This window comes from Sorex fumeus, unplaced genomic scaffold (genome assembly GCF_029834395.1).
Source record: "Sorex fumeus unplaced genomic scaffold, SorFum_2.1 ptg000037l, whole genome shotgun sequence".
Taxonomy (NCBI): Eukaryota; Metazoa; Chordata; class Mammalia; order Eulipotyphla; family Soricidae; genus Sorex; species Sorex fumeus.
Genome location: NW_026606094.1, coordinates 27,636,639 through 27,656,341, shown reverse-complemented (window position 1 = coordinate 27,656,341; position 19,703 = coordinate 27,636,639). Strand labels below are relative to the sequence as shown.

Sequence of the window (19,703 nt, the reverse complement as noted above, 5' to 3'; positions counted from 1 at the left end):
TATTAACTTCATATTATTATATTCATATTATTCATAATTATACTTCATATTAACATAGTTCAAATTCTTTCCTAACCCATACATGCACTGGATAGTCTTTCATCAACTATGATTTCTGATAATATATGACTAGCATGTGATAAATGTAATTACCTTCTGTAGGAAAACAAACAACAATAACATTATGAAATATAGGAACTATATTTTTAGGTACAGAGATTGCATGAGTCTATTAATTTGGTTAAAGTGCTTTTCATTAAATATAAAAGTTGTTGAAATATATATGGACAAAAACAATTATTTTAATCATAAAATGTGATAAATAAAGCATTCGACTTTTTAATTTGTAGATCAAGTTAACGATTTACTACTTATCTGTATCTGCCCAAGACTTGTTTCAAGTCTTAAAGAAGAATGTCTGAAATTTATCAATAAATGTAACTAACTCTAATTAAATTATTTGTAATTAAACTTAATTGGATATTAACATAACTGGGTGTCAAAATAATTTAGGTACAGCAGTTATTGAATCAATATGTTGTACAATATTAAGTCCAAGACATGTCAGAAAAAATCATTTAATAGAAAAAATATTTTACTTGTAAGAAATAATTTACATACCTTGGTTATAAAATATCAAACACTGAAATAAAATCAGTAAATGAAACATGCTTTCATTTCACTGTAAGTACTTAAAAATTAGTTTTCACTGTTAGTATAGTATTAAAACATATTTCCTTCAGATATGTCTCCTAGTAAGTGCACATATACATTCAACATTAATTCTTTGCACCAAGAGTCAATGAAAGCAAGTAAAAGCAAAAAAAGACTGACTGCATAAAGATCGTGAGGACAGATATTTTTATCAAGTATACTTTGCCTCAAAATACTTTTAATGTGTACCAAAGACTTTATTCAATTCAGCAATTAGTGAGAATACTAGTAATGAGCAAATTGGTTCCAAGAATTTATACAGTTCATCAGGAACATCAAAAGATGCTATAAATGAGTTTGCTTAGTTTAGATATAAAATCAGTCATTACTTTCAGGGCAATAAAACCAAAACATTATGACTTTCTTTTGGCAGGGTTGAGGAGCACAGCTGGCAGTGCTCAGAGCTTACTTCTGGTTCTGCACTTGGGGATCACCCCTAGCTGGTTCAAGGGACCAAATCGGGTGCTGGGGATTGAATCCTGGTCAGTTGCGTGCAAGGCAAACACCCTATTCATTGTTAACCCTGGCCCTTCTCAGGTAACTTTTAATTTAATATAACTTCAGACATGAGTTCTCATCAAATGCTAAGTGCTAAAATCAGGTACATTTTTCGTAGAGAATTTGAATCTGTTAGACAATGTCTCAGAGTAACATGGAAAGGACAATGTATATTCTCTTCTGGCTATGTTTGGGAAAATAAGTTCTTAGCATTCAAGTTGCAGAAGCATGAGAAACAAGATGAGGGTGGAAACGTAGAATCAGAACATTACTAATGAAAATCTTACAGTGCATCATTTGTCTTGCAGTAATAGAAAAAGTGCCTGAAAATTAGTTAAAAATTCAGTACTGTTTTTTCACTGGCTTTTTGTTTTGCCTTGGGGGCCTACAGGGTGGAACTTGGGGACCATGCAATACCTGGAAGCAAACCTGGGGCCCCAAGTGCAAGGCTTATTCTCCAGCCCTTGGGGTGACCTTCAGGGTCCCCTTGTCTGAGTTTTTTTTTTCCCCAAAAAATTTTTGGGCGAAACTTCACAACAATCAGGGATTACTCCTTAATGTCTTACCTGCTGTACTATCTCTCCGAACCCTTGTTTGAGTTCTTAATCTCACTGTTTCAAATAATCATTTCATTTCCAGCTCAATCACCTAAGCTAGCCCTGCACTCCACTTCTTAGCCTGATTTGTAATCACATCTTCTTGTGATTTAGAGTAAAGATGTGACTCAGAAGAGAGCACAGAATGATATGCCATAGCCTGCCTTGCCAGGCTGTTTTATTGGGGCAACTCCGAGGGAGTCAGGTGAGGCCCCTCTCTGCCCCAAGGGAGCCAGCACAGGCAGCCAAAAACCTCTGGAACTCAACTGCCACCATACCTCGAGTCTACATGAGTGAATCTACTGGACCATGCGGCAGTGATATCTCACACTTCATACCTCTAATATTCCAAGAGTAGCATACCATATTTGATGTGGGATGGAGCAGAAGGCAACCAATCTTAGGGGGAAATATATTGTCACATATATATATACACATATTTGTACATATACATATATACATATATATACATACACATATATATAAGCATACAAGATTCAACCTTTAACAACATGTTGCTAATATCTTATAGAAGGGGTTAATGGCTCATTTTTAGTGGATTATACATAACAAACAATATAAAATAAATTATTTCAGATCTGCTTTGGGGTTAGGGGTTGGGGTTCAGGATGGAAACATCTGAATTTATTGTGGTTGGAAGGTATAATTGTAGTGGGATTGGTATTTGAATATTAAGGTAAAAGGTAAAGGTAAAGGCCCTCCCGTTGATCGTCGATTTGCTCGAGCGGGCCCAGTAACGTCTCCATTGGAGACTTTGTTGTTACTGTGTCTGGCATATCGAATACTCTCGGTAGCTTGCCGGGCTCTCCGAGAGGGGCGGAGGAATCGAACTCGGGTCGGCCATGTTGGCCGCTTGTAAGGCGAACGCCCTACCCGCTGTGCTATCGCTCCAGTGTAATCAAATATTGTGAACTATTTTATAAAAATAAAATCAAATTAAAAACATTTTTTAAAAAGTGCAACATTTTCTGAACTTATGTCTTTACAGGGAAAAAAACATGTTACATTTTTATATTTGTCCAGAGCCCCATGAGCGACCAGAAGTGAAAGTCTGAACCTGCCCTTTGTTCCCTTTCCCTGGCTATTTGTGAAAGGCATAGTTAAGGGTTTTTAAAGCTATTATAAAAGAGGCCAGAGAGTGCAGTGGGTAAAGTACTTGCTCTGCACATGGCTGACCCTGGCTTGACCCCTGGTAGTACACTGCTCCCTGAGCACTGTCAGGAGTGATCCCTGAGCACAGAGCCAGGAGTAATCTGTGAGCACCATTGGGTGTGGCCACAAAACAAAATACATGAATCTGAAAATCCTTTCACGCAAGCCCCTCCTCAAATACAGCTCCCTTCACAACATTGCACCCCTGAAAAAAGCTGGAGGGGAAAAGCATTTTTCGAAGGATTATCAGATTGAAGAAAAATGTAGAGCTGACCTGAACAAAAAAACAAAACAAAACACAAGACAAGATTACAATAGAAGGTTTCAAAGTTTTAAATCATCAGACTTCTTTCAAGAAGAAGTAGTCTTGAAAAGTCTTACAACTTTCCTTGTAAGTAAAAAAATGCAGAATATTTTATTTTTTTATTTTGGTTTTTGAGGCCAAACTCATTGTGCTCATGGCTTATTCCTAGTTTCATGTTCAGGGATCATTCTTGGCAGGGCTTGGGTGATCAAACGGGTTGCCAGAGATCGAATCCAGGACAGCCATAAGCAAGGCAAAGTGCCCTACCCTTTGTATTATCTCTCTGGCCCCAAAGGTAGAATATTTTTTAATGATTTTTAAAAATTCACATCCCCTATAAAAATTCCTTCTCTTCAAAAACATTTATTTACATGCAAAAGATTAGGAGGGTATTCTCTATATTTTCTTAACTCATACATAACTAAAATATGAAACCAGTCAGAAATTAGGTATCACTGGGGGGAAAAATTGCAGTTGCAAAATATGGCACACTTGTTAAAGGACTCTGCTCCTGGGGTTGAGGAGATAGCTTAGGGGCACATTCCCTGCATGTGTAAAAACCCAAGGTTGTCCTCAGCACCAGAGCCCAAGCATCAAAAGGTGTGGCTCTAGTAGCTCCCAGTACCACTGGCCTAAGGCACTGCCTTGCCACATCTGGCCTTGGACTGTCCGGCACAGTTGGCTAAGGACGGCTAGGAGTGGCCACACAGTTCACTGACTACTGCTGGGGGGAAAAAACCAAACAAAACCCAACCAGCTCTCCTGTCTTATCTCTCAGTTGTTCTATTAATGTCAATTCAGAGAGTACTGTTTTTTGTATGAAGGAACTGATTCTCAGAACTTAAGAACTAAAAGTCCTTGTGCTTGTATTTTTATAACTTTACTACAGAAATACTACTTTAAGCGAATTTTTGAATATTGAACACTATGCTTGAACAATCTGACATACGTGAGAAGTTATTTTTTAAACGTAACTGGTAAATAAGTATATAGGATTCATACATTACTACAAAATAAATCCTTTGGGGTGGGGTGGGGTGGGGTGAACCGGAGAGGGGTGGTTTGTGAGCCAAGCCCAGAGGTGCTGGGAGGCTATTCCTGGCTCTGTGCTCAGGAGTGACACCTGGTGGTGCTGGAGGAATAATGCTATGTGGCAGGGAATCTAACCTTTAAACAAGTGCATGTTGATCAAGTAGAAAAACAATACATTATCTATCATCTTACAAGGATATTCTATAGCCAATAAAAAAAATTTACTTCAGGTAGAAAGTGCTCATAAAACACAATTCTCATTGCAAGCCTTGCATATCAGAGGCCCTGAGTTCTCCAGCATACAAAAAAAATGTCTGATATTTTAACGCACATATTCATGAAAGTATATGAATATGTTCATGCACTCACATTCATCACTAAATTTCAACTTAATATTTATTCAAATGAATATTTATTCAAAACAGATATGTTTTACTATCTTGAAATAACAACAACAAAAAGAAAAACAAGTAGACCAGGTTTTCCTAGCTCACTGAAAGTGAAAATGCAGTGATACTGCCATCTAGTGTTCATATCAAATAAGTAGCACTGTAGCACTGCACTGTCCTCGGGTTCATCAATTTGCTCGAGCGGCCCCAGTAACCTCTCCATTGTGAAACTCGTTACTGTGCTTGACATATCAAATACGTCATGGGGAGCTTGCCAGGCTTTGCCATGCGGGCAAGATACTCTCGGTTGCTTGCCGGGGTCTCTGAGAGAGGCGAAAGAATCAAACCCAACACTGCCGGTGCAGCCACGCTCAAGGCAAAGGCCCTACCACTGTGCTATCGCTCCAGCCCATCATACAAATGTGCAGTTTTATGATTTGCACTTAAAAAATTAGGTGTGGAGGACAGAAAAACACCCATTCAAAAGAATGTTTGCAAACCATTATTCATAGCAGCACTCAGTGTAGTATCTAAGATTTGCAATCAACCTAGATGTAAAACAACATACAAGTGTATCATAAAGATGTGGTATATATACACAATCATACACAAAAAATACTACACAGCTGTAAGGAATGCTGAAATCATGCAATTCGCAGAAACATGGATGGAACTGGAAGATGTCACATTAAATGAAGTAAGCCAGAAGAAGAAGGATTAAGCACAGGATGATGTCATTTATAGGTGGTATTTAGAATAAATACCTGGATGAAGGAATGCAGTATTTTAAAGTGGGGATGCCCAGATCAACCTTGGTCCCAGTGTATAGGGAGAAGGAAAGAAAGAGTGGAGTGGGGGAAGAGACATATGAGAAGCAATGGAGGCCAGGATTAAAGCACAAAGGTGGCACTAAGGAATAAAAAAGCCAAATATCAAAACCACAGACCCAAGAAATCAAGAGACCCAAACTTGTAATAACTGAAGTTAGAAAAGTGTCTGCAAAGAACAGTCGGGAACGTGTGTGTGTGTGTGTGTGTGTGTGTGTGTGTGTGTGTGTGTTGGAGGGAGAGAAGTTGCAGGAGAGGGAAGGAATATAGGAGGGAACCTAGGAACAATGGCCAAGGGAAGTTGACACTAGCGGTGCGATGGGTGCTTCAATACTGTATGTATAAAAATCAACTGTGAAAAACTTTGTAAATCATGGTGCTTTAATTAAAAAAAAAAAACCTAAGTGTGCAGGAACAGAGAAATAATACAATAGTCCCTGTATGTAGCCGACCTGAGTTTAATCCTTGGCACCCCATTTGGTCCCACCATCCTCACCGGGAATGATCCTTGAGCACAGAGCAAGGAGTAAGTCCTGAGCTTCACAAGGTGTGGCCTAACACTGCCCAGCCCCCATTCCACCTTCCAAAAAAACTAAGCTTGAAGGGCTGGAAAGATAGCTCAAGGGACTGAAGCACAAACTTTGCATCTGCAGGAAGCCCAGGTTTGATTACCAGCACCACAGGTTTCTTTGAGCACAACTGGGAGTAGCCCCAAGCAATGCAACCCAATCCTCCCACCCCTAAAATTACCAATGCATAGTTGTAAGACATAAGTGTACGTGTACGTGTAGTTCACATGTGTAGTTCACACACATAACTAAAAGAAAAACAAAAAATGGGGGGAAAAAAGACAAGGGAGAAATGACCTAGGGGGAGAGGGGGTACAACTCAGGGTGCTCCAGGCTTACTCTGGCTCTGCACTTAAGGATCACTCTTGGTGGGGCTTGAGGAATCTTCTGGGGTGACAGGTTGGCCTTATGCAAGAGAAGAGCCTTTCTCACTATACTATCTCTTTGGCTCAGAAATAACCTTTTTGATACAATTTCTGCCATATTTTATAATTTACATATCATATTATATTCTTATACTATAACAACTAAAGAAACATAAAGGTCAACTCATAGGGATGAATTAGTATCTATTCATGAGCACATCACACCCAAATTCTTTGTACCCCAAATGAGAAATGATGTGACACCAAATGAAAAAAAAATTCTGTTTGGGCAATGTTAAATATACACAAATTATCATTTTGATTATGTATCATGAGAAGAAATGAAGAATATAAAGATTGTTTTCCAGGTTGTTCAGGCTGGAAAGAATTTTAGACCCATGAAGTTGAAAATACATTAAAAACTAAAGATTTGGGGGGGTCAATTTGTTTAATTACAACATTACTGGCACTGCTGAAGGCATAGTTTGTCTATAATAAAGTTCTCAAAGTAACCAGTTAACTCTACATCAGCAACTTCCTGTTTTAGATTATTTATACCTAGAACATTTAGTCATTCTCTCATTTTCGAATAACAAATATTTCAACTGTATAAACGGAAGTAATTTTAAAATTCCTATCCATTCTCAGACTGGTTGCCTTTTTCTCTTTTCTACCCAATACCCATGTGATCTTTCTACTACACATTCATTCAGTCTTATGTTCACTGAATCACTGTCATCCTGTTGTTCCTCGATTTACTCGAGCAGGCGGCAGTAACATCTCTATTCATCCCAGCCCCGAGATTTTTAGCAGCTTCTCTTTACTCATCTTTCCCAACAATCAGAGGCTCTTTCAGGGTCAGAGGAATGAGACCTGTTATATTTACTGATCTTGGCATATCAAATAGGACACAGGGAGCTTGGCAGGCTCTACCCGTGCGGGCGGGATACTCTCAATAGCTTGCCAGATTCTCTGAGAGGCATATATATATATGTATTATATATATATGTATATATATTATATATCTGATGTTAGAATATATTATTTACAAATAGTAATATTTGTAATATTATTTGTATATTTACCAAATTAATTTTAATTTTTATTAAAGAAAGCAACTGATACACAGAATGCCTAAAAGATCTTCCCTACACCACAGTTTACTTATATCCTTAGGCTTTAATTAAGTAAGTCACTGGTAACATCCAGATTTTTTCTCCTTTTTTTGTGGTAGAAGGGTACAGATGGGGGAAGGAAAGGGGGAGATCATGGCATGAGGTCTCCTAAGCGTGCAGCTGGAGAAGGCTTTTCCAAGCAATGTTCAGCTGTCAGGGCCGGAATGACTAGATATCTGCATGGCAGGCTATGTGGTGTCAGAGGCCTTCCTCAGGGACTCACAGATGAAGGGCATATGCATCATACTCTCTGAACTATCTGCCTGGTCTCAGAATCCTGACTTCAATGCATAAATTATAAACTTCCCCAAAAGGAGAAAAAAATTGAACTGAAAAAAAAATTTTTACAAAGGTGATCCGGAACAGCCTAGAAACACAGTTACATGTGCAGGAAACAACCTTTCTATTTTGCTTTCAAAACATAGCATGCTCACCTTTCTTAGGCTTCATTCTCAAAGATTTACTTGTGTTATGTAAGAATTATTAGACCTCTCTGAGGCTCAATTCCTTAGTCTAAAAGTCATCAATACCAATCTTTCATTCATAATACTGCAATAGCAAACCCCCCTCCAATGCTATTTGTAGAAATGAATGGCAAAGTGCAATTAAAGATTGATTTTAAACAGCACTTTAAAAATACATGTAAACAAAACCTGAGGAGTACAGAAATGGACTGAATTAACTTGCCAATACATGTTGCCGATCTATTTACATGGTCCAATAATGGACTAGAAATCTTCCTTCAAAGATAGTAGCATAATCATGATTTTGCATAAATTCTAATTTGTATAAAAATTATTTAACGTTAGGGCTGCAGAGCTAGCACAGAGGTAGCACTCTGGTTTGATCCCCAGCAACACATAATGTACCTTGACCATGGCCAAAAATGATCACTGAGTATACAGAGCCAGGAGTAAGCCCTAACCACAGCTGGGTGTGGTTGCAACGTCCTCCTTTGCAAAAACCATCTACCTTTAAAGTTGATAATATTACAAAGAAATTTAAAAGTACCAATCAACCTTAAACTATAAAGTCTAAACATTCATTCAGGAATCAACTTATATATAGACAACATATAAATAACATTATTTACATATTTACCTACCTAAATATGCATTAAAATTAAACAACAAATAAAATATTTATTGCAATACAACTTTTTGAATACTACTTTTGTTTGGAATTAATATTAGGTCACATTACTTTCATTTTTGTGCATTTCTTCAAACCATGTGCTAAGCACTATTTTTCCATACAATTTACAAAATCTATAATAATTATACTTTTATTAAGTCGGTTTTTCTTAAGATGTCAACTAAAATATCCCACTTTAGGCATATTTTAGAGATATTTTATTTTAAAAAAACTACTTTCTTTAAAAATTTTTGTTTCATATTTTTATGCTACTGCTGCCATCTAGTGCAAATTCTTAGAATATAAACATTCTAGAAAATCTATCACATTCTTTAAAAAGGGCAAAGTAAACAGATATCCTTGAGGGAAAGGATTATGGATTATTAGAATTTTAAAATTTTCACTAAATTTGCCTACATAATTAAGCCATTTAATCATGAAGTTACTTATCATAAAACTAGTATCATTTAATGACAATTTTTTTTTAAAAGCCCAAAATAGCATGTTGTTTTTTTCAATCAAGCTATGCCTATATAGGTATTTAGGAATACCCTCAAAGATTTTGTACTTGGAGCTTTAAATTATTTACCAAGGATGCTGGTCACTCTACAGTTAAAATAGTGCTATATTCCTATATTCCTAAATTCCTAAATATGGGTATTTAGGAAACTCTTAGAAACTGGAAATTTGGAGTTTTAAGGTATTTATCAAAGATACCGTCCATTGTACAATTAAAATAGTGTATATGCTCACCAAAAATCTAAATGACAGGAACTTTTCAATAATATACTTGAAAAATTCTATAAAGACAGTGATAATAAGTCACATCATTAAGTTTACCTGGGAAAAGATATTTGCTGTTGGAAGAACTCTACTGTCCACAATACTATATAATATTGCTAATAATCTGTCTAGAGGAAATTGTTTTGGTCCAAGGAGATGATTGCTTGTCTGTGGAAAAAAAGAACACAGGTTTTACTCTATATAATACATTCTGTACTATAAAAGCCCAGTAGTGATAAATTTATATTGCATACAGTTCCTAAGAATACTAAAAAGAAATATTTTGCAATTTCTAGGTTGAAAACTTCCTAATTTGATCATGATCTCTTTTAACATCTTCTTCAAGAGGTTTTTGATTTAGTACTCTCGGAGAGCCCGGCAAGCTACCAAGAGTATCTCACCCGCATGGCAAAGTCTGGCAAGCTACCCATGATGTATTCGATATTCCAAAAATAGTAACAAGTGTCAAAACTGGGCCCGCTCGAGCAAATTGATGAATAACGGGAAAACAGTGACACTGACAGTGACTATCAAAATTAAAGGAAAAAACTCACATGTCAACCAGATTTGTCCTGAACATCACTCCTATTGGGCTGTTTTTATTTTGTTTGGGGCCACCCCCAGGGTCTACTCCCAGCTCATATAGCTCAGGGAGCAATTGCAGCAGGATATGTTTGGGGACCATACAGTGCTTAGAAGGAAGCACTACTCAGAATTTGGTGTTTCTATTACTTTCATAACCCAAACTTACTTCCATATTGCTCTCTTCTCAGTGGTCCCGAGGACCTCAGAGTGATCAAACAGAAAAGCATCACCCAACTACACAGGAGGCTAGTACCACCCTACTAGACTATCCCAGCATCCCATTGGGAAACACTGGACCAGACCAATCTGGGTCAATTCAGATAAATCTCAAAATCATAACTTGACAAGAAGCAAATAATCTGTGACATATGTTCTTTATGAATAAACAGTACTATTATAAAAATCATTCTTATACTACTCTACGTAATTCCATTCCATAACACTTTGAGGGATAATCCCATACATTTTCCCTTGTGAATATGTATAAGTTTCTCAAGGTAGGGTTACTGGGCAAAAGTACGTGGCAATGATGACAAGTGTTTGCCAACATTATTCTTTTGGAGGCACAGAGGAAGACAACATTTTTCAGTTTCTCCTGCAGTTACAGGAGGCTCATACAATTGTGTCCTGGAAATCAGAATACTAGTGAAAGTGATGTGAGCTGCAGTCAAGCCTGGCCTTTTGAACCTTCATACTTCTTTCTTTTCCTTAGGTATTAACTTTGGGGCCTTTCATGTTCTACCTGAGAGGGCCAGATAACTCATATTCAATTGTGTCATAAGCAATGTATAAAACTGCTTTATTGTAGTCATTAATGGTTAGGAAGTTTGTTGACTAAATCTAAGTACATTCATAATTACTAACTTTACTAGATACTGCCAACCTACAGAATGCCCAGGCTTTTATTCTCATACTTTATCACCAGTATTTAGAAACATCAGACTTTTTAAGTTTACAAAATAAGTGATCTGAATAGTCATAACTATTCCTGCAACTAGTTTCAATCTTGCCCACACACCTACCTTCAGATACACCTAGTGCTTCGAATTCCCAAACTTTCAGGTTCCTCAAATCAGATTAAATAAATTTGTTTGGGGCTTTAAGTCTCAGTCATCACTGATCTTTATAGTAATCTGTATATCTTGTTATCAGTATACAATTTCAAAATTTGAAGGACTCTGATTTGCTTAGTACTTTTTAGCATTTTTAAAACCCAGTAATGCTTTTTAGTTCACATTTTTACTTTATCAATGTCATTTTCATTAAGTGTTTTTAAAAAACAACAGGTAAATAGAATCTAATTAAAGTTCTAAAGGGAATGCTTAGCTATTTACTAAAATTTGTCAATTAACTTCTTTTACTAGTATAAGTTCAACTGAATACACCTGTAGCCAATGTAACCAGTATAACAAAGTATCACATTATGACAGTCAAATAAAACTATACCCAAATGGCTAATACTATGAGTTTATTTCCTTTAGTATTTTAAGTTAATGTTTGCCCATCTGAGAAATTAAATAAAAATACCTTTTCATGTTTCTTTAGAAAGTTGGTTTTTTTGATTTTTCCATGATGCTGCAATTAAGAAAAATAATTTTTACCATAAAAAAATACTTCACAAAAAACACATTTTTTTCAAAACATGATACAATACTACTAATATATGCATCTCAGATTTAAATATTATTCCACTTTTCACATAAAATGTCACCTTAAATATCAATGCTTTAGGCTAATCTGATGTTGATTTTATACTCAATGACTACTCTTGCAGGTTAAAAAGAGGTTTTAAAATAAAGTTGTGAGGGGCCAGAGCACAGTGGATTAGGGTGTTTGCCTTGCAAGTGGCTGACCCAGATTTGATCCCCGGCATAATATAATAGTCTTCAAGCTCACGAGGAGTAATTCCTGAGTGTACAAGCCATGAGTAGTAAGTAACTCCTGAGCACAGCCAGCTAATGGCACAAAACCAAATACAATAAAATTGTGACATTTCCAGAAGAATATGTCATATTGATTCATTTATATTCATTATAAATATATATGAATATATATTGGAGAGCCTGGCAAGCTACCAAGAGTATCTCGCCCGGCAGAGCCTGGCAAGCCACCCGTGATGTATTCGATATGCCAAACACAGTAACAACAAAATCTCCAATGGAGACGTTACTGGGCCCGCTCGAGCAAAGCGATGAATGGGAGGGCCTTTTATATATATATATATATATATATACATATATATATATATAGCACAGTGGGTGGGGTGTTTGCCCTGCATGCAGCCGAACCGGGTTCGATTCCTCCATCCCTCTCAGAGAGCCTGGCAAGCTACCGAGAGTACCCCACCCACATGGCAGAGCCTGACAAGCTCCCCGTGGCTATTCAATATGCCAAAAACAGTAACAAGTCTCACAATGGAGACGTTACTGGTGCTCACTCGAGCAAATCAATGAACAAAGGGAGGGCAGTGCTACATTCATTATATTGATTATATTATATATTCATTATATTGATTCACTGCATATTCATTATACAATAATATTGTCACTGTCACTGTCCTCCTGTTTTTCATCAATTTGTTCAAGCGGGCCCAATACCATCTCCATTGTGACACTTGTTACTCTGACATATCAAATACGCTTTTGCTGTGCGGGCAACACGGTCTCAGTAGCTTGCCGGGCTCTCCAAGAGGGGCGTAGGAATCGAACCTGGGTCGGCCAGGTTGGCCACATGCAAGGCAAATGCCCTACCCGCTGTGCTATCGCTCCAGCCCAAAACTTCAAAAAACAAATAGGCTTATTTATCCCTTTGTGCAGGTTGTCAATTCACTTAAGAAATAATGGTTGAAAACATCCAGTTAAGTGCTTGGGAGTCAAAATAGGAGAAAAACCAGAAATGACCTTTAATTTCACAACACTAAAGACTATTGGGGGAAAAAAAGCAATTATATAACTTTGCACAACATCTATTTATGAATACAAATGTCGTATTATTTTTAAAAGAAACCAATTTTCAGATCAGATTTCTCCAACTAATCATGTACAGAAGAGGTTCCTGAAAGTTCTAGATATACATACAGCAATAGTAATAGCATTGTATTAAATACTATAGTAAATAGTAATAACATACAGCATGCAGAGCACTACCATGGGAATTTCAGAACAAGGGAAGAGCTATCACTCTTAAAATAATCCTCTTTTACATGACTGTTGTGTTGGAGGCATGTATGCATACAAGTATAATTATTATTTTTTTTGACTATTTATTGGTTGTCATGTTTTTTTCTTTTTTTCTTTCTTAACCCCAGCGATGCACAGGGGTTACTCCTAGCTCTGCACTCAGGAATTATCCTTGGCAGTTCTCAAGGGAACATATGGGATGCTGGGAATAGAATTGGGGTCAGCGGCGTACAAGGCAAACACCCTACCCGCTGTGCTATTGCTCTAGCCCCAAAAGTATAATTATTGCCCTTAGAAATATACAAGCGTTGAGAAACTTAAAAGTATTCCTGGTACCTTCAAAAGAAAGGTGTAAAAAAGGCAGATATACTTACTTTAAGGAAGAATCTCTTATCAGTTCTTGCTGGATTGTATGAAGCAAGGTATGCAGCAATTAAAATAAACTTGGAGTAATAGGGAAGTTCCACATGAGTATACGCAGAGAGACCTACAGGTCAAAATACTTTCATGAAAAAATTTCACAGGCTACCATTACATTTGATTCTTCTTTTCCTCACACTTGGCGATGCTCAGAGGTTACTCCTGGTTCTGCACTCAGGAATTACTCCTAGCGGGGCTCAGGGGACCATATGGGATGCCGGGGATTGAACCCGCATTGGTAGCTTGCAAGGCAAATGCCCTACCCGCTATACCCGCTCTGACCCCTAAATTTCTTAATTCTCCCATATCAGAGCAGTATAAAAAATTCAGCCTCTAACAACAAATTCTTATTTTATTTCAATTATGGTCGACATAATTTTATACCCTTAATAATTATATACAAATTAGAATTCTTACTATACTGTTGACTGAAGGAGCCATAGTGTTGACTGAAGGAGCCTATCTTTTTTTTTTAATTCCTACAGTGCCTTGCACAAAACAAAAAATCAGTAGATAAAACAAAGGGATCAATCCAGCATTACCAAAAGAAAGGAACCAAATACTTAGGACTTAGCATGTGTCAGACACTGTGCAATACTCTATCATCTCTGTATCTTTTCAATAATATACAACTATGCATTTTTTTTTTCTCATTCTACAGGATGGAGTTGCGTTTCTCAATCTTTTTCTGACCTCTCTCTTCCAATCTTGTTTTCATCCTGTGGCTCCTTTGTCCTACCAATTGGTTCCCTAGTCTCGTACTGTGGACCCCTTTTGCACAATTCTTCAACTGTGATCCCCTTGAAATATCATGCGGGTCCAGAGAAGCCATACAGTCCCCAACTGTATGGCTGAGTTGGGAAATGCTGATGTACCAGTTACTGCAGACTTTTCTAATTTCAGCAGCTATTTCTTTCTTTTATAATAGAAAGTGGAAATTATTTGTAACATACCAGTTTAGAAACCAAACTAGACAGAACCTTAGTACTATTCTTCATTTCCTATCACTTCCTCATCCCTAGCCTATTGGATAATCTATTTGGAGAAAAAAACATTTTATATAAGTCATTTTAAGTAAAAGGGATATCCAGAGTGATAAGTTTCTTTAAAGAAAAACAAAACCACAAAGCTTAAAAAATATGACAAACTGGGCTGGAGCGATAGCACAGGAGATAGGGAGTTTGCCTTGCACTCGGTCGACCTGGGTTCGATTCCCAGCATCCCATATGGTCCCCCAAGCACTGCCAGGAGTAAGTCCTGAGTGTATGAGCCAGGAGTAATCCCTGTGCAATACTGGGTATGACTCAAAAAAAAAAAAAAAAAAAAGACAAACTGATAGTCAGCCTCCAAATCTGATTAAAATAAAATTGGATCTTTTTTCATAAAAATCATAACAATCATTAAATATAATAAAATTGGCTAGAGTTGATTTCAGATTTTAAGAAATATTAAACTACTTAGTCTCACATGATATAATCTAATATTTAGAAAATAGAAACCTAGCATTCAAATCTTATTTCTTATTACATCAGACCAGCTTCACTTATAAAAATCAACTAAAATATCAAAACTTATAAATTCTCTTTTAAACATTATTTACTAATATAACCTTATTTACTTGTGTGGTGCCAGGGATTGAACTCAAGGCACAGTCTACCACCAAGCCACATCTCTAGCCTACTAATATATCTTTAGAATTGACTTTAGTATCTCAATTACTAATAATCAATAAATGTGGAGTCACTAGTAAGTTCTTCAGTATTTTCTTTTATACCTTTTACTTGTCCTGGATCTGTGTCATCTTTCTGTAACTCTTCCCACTGTGAACTAGAAAAAAAACAGAATAGCAATAAAAAATTGAATATATTACAAACTATTTATTAGTATTATTATTATTAGTATTAGTATTATTATCCAGTAATAAATGGATCTCATTTCCCTAACCCTGATTATGCAGAGTCGAGAAGGATATGGAAGGAGAAGATGATAAAACACCAAGGCAGACATGGGCTGCCAAAACGCAGAAAAACAAAAATGATTGTCTGTACTTTTAATGCTCGTACGCTGGCATCTGCTGCATCCATTGAAGACCTTATGATACAAGCACGAAAGATCAAGTACGACATCATTGGTCTGACCGAAACGAGAAGACATCAATCCCATCATGCTGTTTTCGACACTGGAGAAGAACTGTTCCTTGGAACATGTGATAAAAGAGGCGTCGGTGGTGTCGGTATCCTTGTCAACACAAACTTAGTCACAAGCATTGATTCATTTGAATGCCTAACAACCCGAATCGGACGATTACACTTGAATAAATGTGGCTCACTACCGGCAGTTTCTATCTTTGTTGTCTACGCACCAACATCCAGTTATGGTGAAAAAGAAACTGAGAAATTCTACATGGAGCTGGAGAAATTCTATAAAGAAGATCACACCTTCTACAAGATCACTGTCGGTGATTTTAATGCCAAGATAGGACCAAGAAGATCAGTCGATGAACTCCACATCGGAACCCATGGCCTGGAATGGAACGAACAAGGTGACAGACTGTCTGAGTTCATCATGTCAACCAAAACCTTCCATGGTAACTCACAATTCCAAAAGGCTGAATCTAAACGTTGGACATGGGAGTCTCCCGATGGACGGTTCCACAATGAAATAGACCACATCATATTCAATCGGCGGTTTTGCCTAACCGATGTTGCTGTTGTCCCAAAATTCCAAACGGGATCAGACCACCGTCTTCTTCGTGCAAAATTCTACCTCACAGAACGAGGAGAAAAGAATGCAAGGTTTAAGAAGAAGACTCCCAGAACAACCACCAACTGGGAACTCTTTGGCTCTGTTGCAGCAACATGGGAAGATGCCGTCATTGACAACATTGATGAGGAATACGATCGAATGATTCAGCACCTCCATGATTGTGCAAGGAATGCCAAGAGAGAGATAACCACAAAAAACCGTCTTTCTTCGAACACTCTTGAACTTATTCGCCAACGTGGCGTGGCACGTGCCTCAGGCAACCACAAGCAAACGTCCGAACTGGCAAAACAGTGCAGAAAAGCCATCAAGGATGACCTCAAAAACAGGAGAGCAGCAGTACTGGTAGATGCAGCAGAAGCTGGGAAAAACATTCGTAATGCCCGCCTGTCCTTCACCAACTACAAAACCAAGATGACTGCCCTCCGACATCATGATGGATCTATCACATCTTCCAGAAGGGCAATGGAGAAGATTATTCATGACTTCTACTCAGATCTCTTTAATAGCCACATCCACTTGCCCACATACCACATACCACAGGATGGATATGTCGTTCCCAATGTTCTCCCTTCCGAAATCCAACATGCCATCTCGTCGGTAAAGAAACAAAAAGCACCTGGCCCAGACAAGATCAGACCTGAACACCTGAAGAACTTACCATCAGTACTCATCAATACATTAGCTCGACTCTTCACATGCTACCTGTCTGAATGCAAGGTTCCATCCCAAAGGAAAACCAGCAAGACTGTACTACTATACAAGAAAGGAGACATCCACGACATTGGCAACTATCGCCCAATCTGCCTATTGTCTGTCATCTACAAACTATTCACTCGAGTATCCTGAATAGGATTAGCAGAACACTAGATGAAGGACAACCATGTGAACAAGCTGGATTCCGAAAAGGATTCAGTACCATTGACCATATCCACACAATAACCAAGCTCATTGAGGTATCTCGGGAGTTCAAGATGCCGCTCTGTCTAACGTTCATTGATTTAAAGAAGGCCTTTGATTCTGTTGAGACGGAAGCGGTCATGGAAGCCCTAGCCAATCAGGGCGTACAAACTCAATACATCAGGATCCTTCGTGAGCTCTATTGCGGATTCACTACCAAGATCTCACCATTCTACAAAGAAGTAATCATCCATATCAAGAGAGGGGTTCGGCAGGGTGATACCATTTCACCAAAACTCTTCAGTGCCACCCTCGAGAACATCATGCGACGACTAGAATGGGAAAACATGGGAGTGAAGATAGATGGTCGGCAACTACACCACCTCCGCTTTGCTGATGACATCGTTCTAATAACACCAAACATCAGCCAAGCGGCACAAATGCTTGCGGACTTTGACCGTGAGTGTGGAAAGGTCGGACTACAGCTGAATCTTACGAAGACAATGTTTATGAGAAACAGCCTTGTTCCTGACGCTCCATTCGCTCTCAACGGAACCACCATCTCCGAATGCAACAGTTATATATACTTAGGTCGAGAAATCAACATGATGAATGACCTGGCACCTGAGTTACGCAGGAGGAAGAGAGCGGCTTGGAATGCCTTCAAGAGCATTGAAGAAATAACTAAAAGGACAAAGAACCTCCAGCTACGAGCACATCTCTTTGATTCCACTATTCTTCCTGCATTAACATATGCCTCAGAGACCTGGACCCTACGAAAACAGGATGAGAACACTATTCGGGTCTCTCAAAGAGGAATCGAAAGAACTATGCTTGGAATATCACGATTCACTCAAATGAGAGATAGAATCCGGAGTTCTGATCTTCGTCAACGCTCAAGAATCAGAGACGCTGTCTCATTTGCCAAGACATCAAAAATCAGATGGGCTGGACATGTAATGAGGTTTACAGACAACCGCTGGACTAGAGCCATTACTGATTGGATTCCACGAGACATCAAAAGATCACGTGGACGCCCACCTATAAGATGGTCAGACTTCTTCGTCAAGACCCTAAATGATCGGTTTGAGGCTCTACATGTTCCTAAAACGAACAGATACCATTGGGCTACGCTAGCACGCAACCGGGATGAATGGAGACGTTACTGGCACCCGCTCGAATAAATCGATGAATAACGGGGATTAAGTGATTAAGTGATAAGTGATTACAAACTAATATTAAAATAACAATATATATTAATACCCAGATGTCAATAATTTTTTAAACTCATATTCTAATACCTGCAAAATCACCAGAAAAATCAACAAATAAATGCCATACATTATTCCTTAAAACTCCCAATGTCCTTGTTATCATACTAGATACAATTATTATATACAATTGTTTCTAAACCGAGACCCACAGAGAAAGCTAACCAAGGATACTCAGCTAGTCAGTAGTGGAACTCAGAGCTAACTTCTTCAGAATGTCTGGGGAGTCTATTTCTATTTCTATGTGCTATTTCTATACTCTGTTCTGGTGATCTTGCAAGTAAAACTACTAAGCAGCCCCCAAATATTATTAAGAATATGAGGCAATTATGATATGAAAAATCAATATAAAAATTATATATAATACAGTGAAAAGATTACTTAAAAGACCTACAAGACAGATCCTTAACTGTATGACCATTAATTAATAAGTAACTTCATCAAAAAAAGGGAATTTATATGCACAGATTTGTAAGGATTCTGTCCAATTTTAAAACTCATACAATTCTTAAAATACTAATTTAAGAATAAAGGCAAAATCAGAACAAATGAATACCCAAAACCAAACCTTAAAGGTTCTGCATAAATATCTCCAAGAATGGCTAAAAATTCTGTGACCATATAATATGGGAACTTTTGAGAGACTACTTGTAACCTTGTGAAGAACAGACTTAAGACAAGAAGTTGACTTTCAAGTGAGAACACTTCCTTTACTTTATAGGTGAGTAGCGCTTCAGACTGTAAGGCACTTTACATACATAGTTTTTACAAATGAAAATAACAATAGATTTTTGTCACTTAAAACATCAGAACCCAGACTCTAAGAGTTTCAAATGATGGGCCAGACAAGAGTACAGTGAAGATGCTTTGCACATAGCTAACCTGGGCTCAACCTCAAGCACTACATAATGTTCCCAATCCCACCAGGGGTGATCCCTGAACACAGAGCCAGGAGTTAGTCCTGAACAAAGCTGGGTGTGGCCCCAAAATAATAACAAAAAAGATAGCTTAAATCAAGAAGACTTT

General features: G+C 37.7%; 1 protein-coding gene across 3 annotated transcripts in view; it reads right to left on the bottom strand.

The window, feature by feature from the left end:
• The window catches only part of ORC5 (origin recognition complex subunit 5), a 76,818-nt gene that overhangs the window by 21,614 nt on the left and 35,501 nt on the right, over nt 1-19,703 (bottom strand). For 2 of the 3 annotated variants that reach the window (XM_056118246.1, XM_056118248.1), the window contains 4 exons: nt 15,518-15,570; nt 13,698-13,810; nt 11,672-11,719; nt 9,617-9,727 (listed from right to left, as the gene is read on the bottom strand). In XM_056118246.1, the coding sequence (XP_055974221.1) occupies nt 9,617-9,727; nt 11,672-11,719; nt 13,698-13,810; nt 15,518-15,570 (325 nt within the window). The remainder of the gene's footprint in view (nt 1-9,616; nt 9,728-11,671; nt 11,720-13,697; nt 13,811-15,517; nt 15,571-19,703) is intronic. The other variant, XM_056118247.1, reaches the window with a different exon arrangement.